Raw genomic sequence first — 12,032 nt, forward strand, 5'->3', positions numbered from 1 at the left:
AGAGACTATTTTAGGAGACAATTCGGAGATGAAGCTATAGGACACCACAACTGCGATGTTGAACACGATGCGTTGGAAAAATCAATTGAAAAAGTCTGTGTCTCTGAGGTTAGGGATATAATTAGGAACTTGAAAAACGGTAAGGCTGCCGGGGTAGACGGTATTAACGCTGAAATGCTTAAACACGGTGGTGAGTACATACCACCTAGAGTTTGCGAATTGATAAATTTATGTTTCGAGATGGGAGACGTCCCAGACGATTGGAAAGAAGCGATTGTCGTACCAATATACAAGAGAAGGGGAGATAAAAGCGAGTGCAATAATTACAGAGGGATTAGCTTATTAAGCACTGTAAGTAAAATATATTCCAAAATACTTATTCGTAGGGTAATGAAAATAACAGAAACAAAGATTTGGGAAGTCCAAAGTGGGTCTATGCCAGGAAGGTCATGTACGGATCAAATATTTAGCTTACGGCAAATAACAGAAAAAAGTTTGAGAGTAGGAACAAAAGTTTTCTGTGCATTTGTTGACCTAGATAAAGCATTTGACAAGGTAGATAGAAGTAAACTCTGGGAAATTCTGAAAGAGTATGGAGTCAATGGATGGATCCTACAAGCTATAAAAACAATATACACAGGTAGCAAAGCGAGTGTAAGAGTGAATGGGAACGAGATAATTCTAAAAGAATGTGGTGCAGAAGAGACGCTAGTAGACGCATGGGAAAGAAATCGGTTAAGATGGTTCGGACATGTTCAGAGAATGCCAAATGAACGACTAACGAAACAAGTGTATCAAGGTAAAGTAAATGGCAACGTACCCAGAGGTAGACCGCGGAAGGAATGGTTAGAATGTGTGAATGAGACCCTACTTAGAAGAGACATAAGAAGTCACAGAAACACGAGAGCCTGCATGAAAAAATGCATGGACATAAAAGAAGCTAGAGAAGTATGCCAGGACAGGAAAGTATGGCGGAAAATAGTTAATAAAAAGAGTTTCAGTAGAGTGAACGACGCCGGAAACAAAGACCTTGGCTATTAATGGAACCAAGTGGGGAACCTTACATAACGACTTCGTGAGGTCCTTCGCTTGGTGTGATTTCTAGAGAGATTGATCAGCAACCTGGGTCGGAGCAGTGTTGCGGAACGAACGTGTTATTTGCTTAAATAGCACGAGAATTCTGGATCAATCTGAAAAATCTCTATCCCTTCCACACACTACTCCTTTCCCCTGCCGAGTGAGTCACGCCTACCCCGAAAGGGAAATGGCTTAATGGTGTAATAATAATTTATATGATTGTTATGAGCAATTTTTTAAACAAAACTATGATTTTTTTACATGCAAAAAGGATCGTTTTCCACTGAAATTATCCGACAATAAACATTCATCAATCATTTTTGTGATAATCTTATTTGTGTTATTGAATCAATTAAATAATTGATACTTATAATAATAATGAGTTTATTATAAGAAACTTAAAATAAATCAATTACGATTCAAAACTCGAATCATTGTTAGATTCGAATTGTTCTATCAGTTCATTGGGTTCTTGATCAAGCTCAACACTTTTACTCATTTATTTCCTCATTTATTTTTCAGGAAGTTGCATAAAACAAATGAAAGATAGGTCACTTCTAAAAACGCAAGTACAGCATTATTGATACAGACAATTTACTACAGAAATTGTTATTAACAATTACGAAAATTATTATTTATTGTCCCATATCCGAATTTGGGATCACTGTTAGTTTATGGTCGGATAATTTCAGTGGAAAACCGTCCTTTTTGCATGTAAAAAAATAAATCATAGATTTGTTTAAAAAATTGTTTATAACAATCATATAAATTATTCTTTATTTAATTTCGTTGGATAGTCACCGCAATAAATGTCACTCAAATAATTATTGAAGAAAAAAACATTTTTTTCTACGAGGAAACGGCCGATTAGGAGACTTGTTTAACGAAATTGTTATAAACAGTCTATATTGTTAATGTTTGATAAAGCTTAAAGTATATAAATGGCTTTAAAGAAAATTGTGAATCACTTTTGTTCAGAAAAATCAATTCAGGTATGAGAAAAACTCGTTTATAAAGAATTCGTTTATAGAAATTGTTTATAATAATTAAGTTAAATATTATTACAATTAATTATGTTCTACTAATGCATGTGCAATAATTCCGGCTAATAGTGAGTTTTTATCTGTATTTTTTCTTGAGATAAAAATTCACAAAGCGAAAATGGTCAATTTTGTCACTATATTTGTTTATATATTGTTGCTCTGTGAAAAAAATTAAAAAAAAGCAAACGACAATTCTCTTAAAAATTTATTGCTGAGCATTTCTAAAAAAAAAATTTCAAATCGGTTAAGAAATACGACCTGTGGGCGATTATGAACAGTAAATCCCTATTCCAGACCACTGTGCACTGGTTTGAATAGTTTGGCATAGCAGACAAGCTGGAGAAAGGGAACAGTGTTGCCGCCATGCGAAACTGTTACATTTATCAGTTAGAAAGGGACTCAAATTTTATTTTTTTTTTCATTGAATTATCTATGAAACTACGTGGTGGAAAAATTTGATTTTTTTTTAAATTTGTATTTTCAAGCAGCACTAATAGCGACATTTTTTAATTTCTCTACCAGATGGTTTAATTATTATAAATAATGTGGAGAGTGCCTACGTATTGTTCATGAACTTCATGTTATCTCCGCATCGGTATGGAATAGAAATTTGAAAATAATTTAGTAAATAAATAATTATTCCATTTAAAGATAACCATTTTTCAGAAAATTCAACCAGTAATTCATTTTTTTTTCATACAACCTTGAGAAGATGTTCATTTTCAATACAAAACAGTTAAATTTTTAAATCGCAAAGATGAATCTTCAACAAAAAATTTAATTTTCATCGTAAAGGTTCAACTTTTTACTATCATAGTTAAATTTAAAAAAAAAGAATAAAATTGTCAAACAAAAAAAATTGTTCAATCACAAGATAAATTCTTAACCATGAAGAACTACAAACTAATAGAAACTGTAATAATATATTAAATATTTTGGTTTTAATAATCTAAATGCTTGTAGCAACCCTGCATTTAACATTTTTTTATATCTTATATGCACAATTGAAAAAAAAATGTTGTCTCGCAGGCCTAAACTTATTATCGAATCAACTGAACTCACAGAAGTTCTTTTCTGGCGTAACGGCCGACTCTTCTACGTGGAATCACATGCACATAAACTCTGTTCCTATCGTGCAGCGAATGGAGCCGTATTTTGCGCTACTTTAGGTATTAAAATGCTTTTTAATTTTTTTTTCCTTTTTTGAATTATCTTCAATTGGGAGAATTTTTATGGTTGTGTCACCCTGGGTAGAAAGCCTTATAGTTTCACGCGTTAGAAATCACAACTAACACTTCATAACTCACATCTCGCAACTCACAGTGCAGGGAATTATGAAATCAGGTCCAAAAATTCGGTCCAAATGATGTTGAGTTAATGTCTAAGACATCCTCCTCAGATTATAAGAGCAACAAAGCTTACTACTGAAATTTCTACTAAGAATCAATCAAAATTAGAAATCATAGCACCAGAAACGTTGTCAGAGATATCCGCGCCTAAGCTAAAAAGATTCCCCTCGCATTGCCGGTGATCGATAATAAACCTTCTCAACAAAAGAGATCATGAATTTCGCTCCGAGACGAATAAGTTAATTATTAAATCAAGTGTCACACGAAAACTTGATTCCTGTTAGCATCTCAAGATGTTCAATGAGTATTACGGTATGAACAGAAGGAACGGAACAGTTAGGTGCATATCTGTAGGATTAGCGGGAAAATTTTAAATGGGTTGAATCACACCAATCGACCAAAGGCATCCTATTTGCTTTTTCAAGTCTGTCAATAGACCTGGAGGGTTCATGATTCTTCCAGGATGGTCTCAATTTCAATTGGTACATATAATAAAAAAGGGAAAAACGGGAAAAATCTATTCTTAACCTTAAACTTTCTTAAATAATTGAATCAAGTCTTGGAAAACTGTGAAACTTTTGGATTGGCAAGAGTAAAACAAAGTAAAACAAAGAAATTTCTTTAAGTAAAAAGAATAATAATCTGAATCTTGAAATTCTAGGAACTTGTGACTTCAAAATATTTTGCAACGTCACATTAGAGTTTGGTTGCCCTGGACAGAAATCTTTATAGTTTTGGTCATCTGTCCTCTCGGCCGTCGCTGATCTTACTTTTCTGTAAGAAGAGGGAGTAAGATGAACTCCTAATCCATAACACAAAACTCTTAACTCACAACTCACACCTCACACCTCACACCTCACACCTCACACCTCACACCTCACACCTCACACCTCACACCTCACTGCTCATGACTCACAGGCCATAAGTTGCAGTCCGCGAACTCAGAACTCATAGTTAGCTACTCACTGTCCACAGCTCACAACTCATATGAGTGATGGAAATGTGTGGATAGAGGAAGTGAAAGGACATGTGAGTAGAGGTAAGGAGAGAATAGAAAAGAAAAAGAAGTTACGAAAGAGAGTGGAAGCTAGGTTTTAGGTACCTTGAGACGAAGTATGAAAATGTAAGGAGTAGTACAGATGAGAGTGTAGGAATGGAGAGGGAGCAGGAGTGATCAAATATTGAAGACGGTGGTTCAAACGACATATTTATGTCCTAACATCCTAAGAAAACTGCTTTTCTAATCTTAAGGTGTTTAGTTTGACTAATCTTTAATAATCATTTTCTTCCATAGAGACCGGTTATCTTTCTTTTGCTGTTCCTGTTCACGAAAATCCCGATCTATTTGTGGTGGGTCTTAATAATAAAATTATAATAATCCGATGGAATAGTTCCGAAAATACATTTCATCCTGATTCGGCCCTATTAGCAATTGTGGATGAAACAATACCTAGCAACATATTGTCTTATGGAACCGTCGACAAGTTAGGCAGACTAATGTTTGGTAAAAATATTTAATTTATTTGATTTTAGAGTTAAGTTAAATATGAGACGGAAACAACTCCTAAACATGCGCTCTGACAGGTGTGGTTTACGCTGGATAGTATCTGATTGCACTGCATTAACCTTATAATATAAGGTTATATATTAATGATTAACTTCGGGTTATTTAGGATTACTCTGGATTTCACAGGTTTACTCTGGATTACATAAAATTATGGTGAAGTACTCCGCCTATGCCATAGACTCAAGCGAATTTGCAATCAAGATGAATTAATTTGGAACAAATTTCTTAAATTTTTAAGAAAATATTTCTAACTTGGACTAAATAGTTGACTTTTTAACCTACATCATAAAATCTGTAAAATATAACATAGTAATATGAATATTAAGAAGTGTATACTACTATATAAAATATAAAAAAGGGTGACTTTTTACCGAAAAAGACAAGCTTTCAATAAAATACATGAATTTCCAAGCAAAGATCTGAATTTTCAAGAAGAATTATTAATCTTCGTTTCACAAAATAGTTTAATTTTAAGCCATAAAAGATGAATAATCAACTTGAATGAAAGATCTTTATTTTAAAAAAGAAATAACTTTTTAACAAAATTAATAAATTTTCTGCAAAAATGTAATTTTTAATTAAAATAGTTGAATCCTTAACCAAATTGAAAGATGCATTTTTAATAAACAAAAAATAAATTTAACCTCAAAAATACATTTATCAACATTTTTAATTTTCTACCAAGTAGGAGCAGTCAAATTATCAGTTAAACAAAATCTAATTTCTGTAAACCAAATATTTTTGATAAAATTATGTTAATGAAAGAGCATAATTTTTAAAAGAAGAAATAAATTATTAACGAAAAATATACATTTTCAACAAAAAAGTTCAGTTTTGTTAAAAACAAGAGAATTTTTTTGTAAAATAAATCAATTCTTAACCAAAGCATGAATTTCTAACCCAGACAATTAAGTTCCTGTCCAAAAATGACAAACATACGACAAAGTACATAACTTTTTAAACAAGTACTTGAATTTTAAATTACGAAAAATGAAATTTGAATTTGAATTATTCGCTCTGAACGAAAAAAGACAAGCTTGTAACCAGACAAAAAAATAAAATATTCGAATTTCTGGTTACAAAAAATACTTTTAATCAAATAACTAAATATTCAATCAAAAATAATAACTGCATACCAAGAAAGAAGAACATTTAACAAACTGCAAGAATTTTTAACTAAATTGTTGAATTTTCAAATAAACAGATAATTGTCAATTAAAAAGTTATCAGCTAAATTATCAGTTAAAAGAAAATAATAATACTTTCAGTCTTAGAATAAATACATTTAATCAGCAAAATAAATTTTTAGGCAAAAAGATGATTTTTTTACCAAAAACACCCATTTTCAACCAAATTTTCAACCAATCATTCAAATTCTGAAGAAAAAAAAATATTAATTCACAATTAAAAATCAAATAATATCACACACACAAAAGGTAAAAATTTGGCAAAAACGGGGGGAGGGGGTCAAGTTTCACACAAATTTAATGTCTTCTATGATGAAAATGTAACAAAAAACGGATTTCCAACCAAATGTTTAAATTTTCACTACAGGATTATAATTTTGAATAAAAATTATTAATCTTCAACCAACAGGATTAATTATGCACCAATAAATGAAAAATGTTTTAAAGTATTTAAAAGGATGATTATAACTATGTAGACTACTCTTGTAACTTACTCGGATTTCATCGATTATTCTGGATTAAAAGTTAAGAACTAGGATTATTACGAAAATTACTTCGAAATAAAAGTAGATTGCTTCGAATTACAATCGGATTACAGAGAATTTTAAGTATATGATCCAGAATTACAAGTGGATTACTTCAGTTTAAAAGATTATTACAAGTATATCAGCTGAATTATTTCAGATTACAAGCATATTATAAATTTACGTGAAATAAAATGGCAGTCTATAAGTGAATTAATATAGATTTCCCTGTATTTTAAGTGGATCACAACTGCATTTTCCTATATAAGCAGTGAATTACAAGTGAATTAGAAGTGGAAATAAATCCAGTGGGCACAAAATTTGGCGACATATTTACGACACAGTTACGACATCCTTACGGCAACTTTACAACATCATATGTCCATGTCGTTTCGGTGTCTTTGCGATATCATGAAGACATCGTCAGATCATACGGCTTATTTACGATATCGTAAAGAGACCTTAACGATATGGACATAGGATGTCGTAAAGTTGTCGTAACGATGTCGTCACGATGTCGTAACGATGTCGTAAAGATGTCGCCAACCTTTGTGCCCACTGGGAAGTTGATCGCACTAAATAAGAAGTTTGTTACAAACGGATTAATCCAAAAAAAGAAGCGAATTGCAAGAAAATCACTCCAAAGAAGAATTGGATCACAAGATAATAATAACAATAATAATAATAATAATAATAATAATTGGGAGCCTCGGTGGCTCAGTTGGTTAGACACTCGCACTTCAACTCAGAGGTCCGGAGTTCGATCCCTGAGCCGGTACCTCTAGAAATGTTTCAATCTACCTTTACCGAGGTTCTGGTGGTTCGGAACCCACCTTAAGGTGTAGGTCCCCCCATCGTGTACTTGACTGCTACCCAGCCCGTCAATGATGGGGTAAAAACCAGGCTTTGTCCAATATGTCTGGGCAGACAGCTCTTATCAGAGATTACTTGATTGCATTATAAAAATGCGTCCGTGACTGATGATATATATCGGGACAACCCCGTGCAAAAATGATCAAATAAAAAATCCAACTGTAACCAAAAATGCCTTCGACATGTTGGGCGGTATAAGTCTGTGATAACATTTCAACACTGAAATGTTTTTTATAATAATAAGAATCTATAATAATAGATTATTATTGTAGATTTTTTTTATCGTAAATGGATTACAAGTGGATCACTTTGGAATACTTGGGTTACTACTGATTACAGTTAGATAACTCCACATTGCAACTGAATGTCTCTGGATTAGAAGCGAATTACTCCTGCTTAGAAGTGGATTACTCTGAACGACTAGATTTACAGCAGATTACAATTGGATTAAACTGCATTACTGTGAATTATCGGATCCCTACGGATTACTCATTCAGATGATCGTGTGGTCCAGCGCATTACCAGAGTTGTTTCCCCTTGGCTAATTATTCTATTTTAATTTGTATTTCATATTCCAGGGACGATGAACTTTGATGGACTGAAATTGGCAAATGTGAGCACTTTGAATTTTGATCTGGATTTAAAAACACACATTAGCGGATTTGTTTGGTGCAAAGGAATAGTGGTAGACCCACAAGCTAGTCAGGTCAAAGTGTATTTGGTCAATTCTGAGACACATAACAACCTCATAGCCTACAAATATCACGGCAAAAATGGAAAAATTGGTATGTTTTTAATTGCAAGTGTCCGCTTTAGGTTATAAATTCTCTCTTTGAAGTCAGAAAATAAATTTTTACGAAAACCCTCTTCAAAGTTTGATTTCTCACTGAACCATTGAATTTTAAAACCAAAAACCGAATAAAAACCTAACGCTCGCTACGAAAGGGTCGCATGCGCGAGTACTCAGTCTAGTATCTTGCGCAACATTATGCATTCCAATTAGAAATGGTTTATGCGACTCTGACTGTTAAAGTTTGGATCCCCTCGACCTGTGGCCAAGGCTATTTTCAGACAGTTTCCGACACTGGACTGAAAGCGAGAGCTTAGTGTATCTATAAAAAAGCGGAATTTTTAGCCATAAAATAAGAATTTTCAACAGTGCAAAGAGCAGTTAAAAAAATTAATTAATTTTGAATTAAGAAAAAAATGACTTCTTAAGATATAACGTAATAGTAAAATTATCTTTAGAAAATTGATTTTTATTTTTTAAAAAATTAATTTTCTGTCAATTTTTATAAACAAAAAGATAAATTTTTAAATGCGGACAGAATATTTTAACTTAAAGTCGAATCATAAACTTTTTATTCAGAGGAAAAGTTATTTTTCATCACTGTAATTTAATATTTTCTACTTAAGGAATAAATTTTTAACCAGAAAGATTAAATTTAATCCGAAAATTTCGAGAAAACAAATCAACTGTAAACAAAATGATTGAACCTACAATAAAAGAAAGATTGTGTTTAAACTAAACATTAGCATTTTCAGACAAAAATATTAAATTTCCTCAATAATGGATGGATTTCTAACAAAAATATCTGAATTTTAAACCACAGTGGTTAATTTAAAACCAAGAAGATAAATTTTCTACAATAAAATCGCATTGTTCAACAAGATATATGGATCTAAATACAAATACTTTGATATTTAATGAATAGAGATCAATTTAAAAAATGGAATTTGTTACATTTTTAGTTATAAAAATTAATTTTATATAAGGAAAACAAATTTTCAAAAGATACTTAACGAAAAGTTGCATTTTTTTCAAAAAATGTAACATATCGGCCGTCACGGTTGAATTTTTGAAAGAAAAAAATTCAACCAAAATAATCGATGTTTACTTAACTAGGGCAATTTTCCACCCAAAAACATGAACTTTTAATACTTTATTACCTAGCAAAAGGATATATTTTCAACGAAATAGTTTAATATTCAGTAAAAAATTTTATTTTCAAATTTAAAGAAAACTATATCGGATGAATTTTTTAACCAAAAAATATGAATTGTAATTAAAAAATAAAAAAATAAATTTTTAATAAATAAAACGAATTTTCAAAAAATGATCCTATAGTAGATGAATCTTAATTATAAAAACAAATAGAATTAAAATAGTCCATTTTCATTTTATTAAACCAACACGTATCGCGCCTTGGCTATTAATTACATTAAATTCATTATTTAACATCCCTTAGTATTTTTAATTTATCATTATCTACCCTATCAAAAAGTGGTTAATAACAACTTTTTAGATCTTTTTTAAATGCACAGGTTTATAAAATAAAATAAGTTGAATTGCCGATTAAAAAATTTATTTTGAATAAAAAAATGAATTTTCAAGAAAACAATCAAATTTTAACAAAGTGTTTAAACTTTCGATTAAAGAAATAAATTGTATACTAAAAGAATCAATTTTATATTAAAAACGTGAAATTTTGTACAAAATATACACATTTTATATGAAATAGTTGAATCTGTAACGTCAAAACAAATGTTCTTTCGGCTAAAACTGTAATAATTTAATTTTCGAGTCAAAGAAACTGATTCTAAAAAAAAACTAATTTTTAACGAAATAATTAAATTTTGAATCAAAGTAATGAATTTGTGACCAACTATTCTGTACGGAAATTCCATGTTCCAACTTAAAATTATGTTTATTTACAATATTTTCTGTTATAATTGAGCAATTTTGTGGACCATTCTAGGCTCAAAACACTTTATTAATAATTAAGTTGATTGGAAATGTAAGTATTTATACTTTAAAACGCAATTAAATCACTATTTTTAGGGAACAGCAAAGTCGTCTTTGATTGGTCAAAACAAGAAATGTCGGGATTTCCACGCCGTCTGACAATTGATAGGGATGGTAAACTCTGGATAGCTCTTGATGGAGGTCACGGAGTAAGGGCTTTTCAATCTTTTTAAAAATATTGCCAAAAAAAACTTTAAATAAAAAGCAAGTTTCTATTTTCCTCAGATCATTCAAGTCGATCCGAATGGGAAACCAAAAAAAATTATTCAATATGTTGGTTTACCTGCACTTAGCGTCGGCGCATGCACTTTTGGAGGCCCGAATTATGATATTTTATTTGTATCTACAATGCCAATTTTTCACGAAAGTCATCATGGACAACATCCTCAAACAGATAAAGGTGGTTCAATTTTCGCTATCAAGGGCCTTCATGTGCAGGGGTGGGCTCCAGAAGAATTCAGGTTGAATCGATTCATTATCGATTCAATTTTTCCAGAAACTCACTGAAGACTTTTAAAGTCTTTAGTCACATTCATTTATAATTCTCATTAAGGTTATGTAATTAAATATTGGCTATTATTTCTTCAATATTTTTTTTTAATATCTCCATTACAATCTTTTTTCTAAGGTTTGCGTTTATAGAAAATGAGTATCTGAATTCAATTAAAAAAATTATATGTAGATTCTACTAAAATTTTGTATTTTCTAGAATTAGATAAAAGCTTATAAATAATTCAAAAATCAGCAAAGACCTGTTCAAACTGAAAAAATATTGAAAGTGAAAATTATTTAAATGTTTTAATGACAATTTTTTTAAGTTTTAAATTGTTTGAATTTTCAAGGAAAATAATGGTTTGATGATCTTTTTGTTTTGAAATGTTGAAATATTTTAAAAAGTAATTCTGTTGAACCTTCGATTTTCTGAAGTCATTTTTAAAGAAAGTATTCAGAAATTAAAATTTAAAATAATATTAAAAGTTTCTTTTCTGTTTAGAATACCTCTATTACAATTATACGGGATTTTTCTGATGCTTGTGAAGTCAAATGAGTATCTAAATATAAATTAATTAAAATTATAATTAAATAATTTAAATTTGTTTGAAATTAGTTTTAAAGGTATTTTGATAAGTAAAACATATTAAAATGATATTTCAAATTAAAAAAAATATGATGTAAAAATTATTAGAACGAATTGATGAAAATGATAGTTTAAGACTTTTTATTTTTTAAACTGATTAAATATTAATTGATTATATTAAAGCTTATGATTTCTGGAATTAGTTAAAAATATAATTAAGAAATCAAATTAAAAAAAAGGAAAACTCAAATTAAAAAAAAAGATATTCAGTAAAAATTATTTGAATCCTTCAGTGAAAGCTAGAGTTAAAAGCTCTCATATTGTAAAATAATTAATTAATTATCATCTCAATAATTTTTTCAAAGTATTAAATTAAATAAAGATTGAAATTTAGTGTCTTAAAATTAGGTGACATAAATTGATTATCTATTCGAATTCTATATTATTGAATATTAGATATAATTTGCATAATGAAATTTTATTTATATTAAAACATCCCTATTTTAATTACATAATTTTTCAAATGAT

The 12,032-nt window shown here is 30.2% G+C and overlaps 1 protein-coding gene across 1 annotated transcript in view; it reads left to right on the forward strand.

Moving 5' to 3' along the window:
* Positions 1 to 10,933, forward strand: part of LOC117176396 (regucalcin-like) — a 19,438-nt gene extending 8,505 nt beyond the window's left edge. The window contains exons 4-7 of the mRNA XM_033366635.1: positions 4,764 to 4,973; positions 8,199 to 8,405; positions 10,463 to 10,575; positions 10,652 to 10,933. Coding sequence (XP_033222526.1) covers positions 4,764 to 4,973; positions 8,199 to 8,405; positions 10,463 to 10,575; positions 10,652 to 10,933 — 812 coding nt within the window. The remainder of the gene's footprint in view (positions 1 to 4,763; positions 4,974 to 8,198; positions 8,406 to 10,462; positions 10,576 to 10,651) is intronic.
* Positions 10,934 to 12,032: the final 1,099 nt, after the last annotated feature.

The sequence above is a fragment of the Belonocnema kinseyi genome, chromosome 7 (genome assembly GCF_010883055.1).
Source record: "Belonocnema kinseyi isolate 2016_QV_RU_SX_M_011 chromosome 7, B_treatae_v1, whole genome shotgun sequence".
NCBI lineage: Eukaryota > Metazoa > Arthropoda > Insecta > Hymenoptera > Cynipidae > Belonocnema > Belonocnema kinseyi.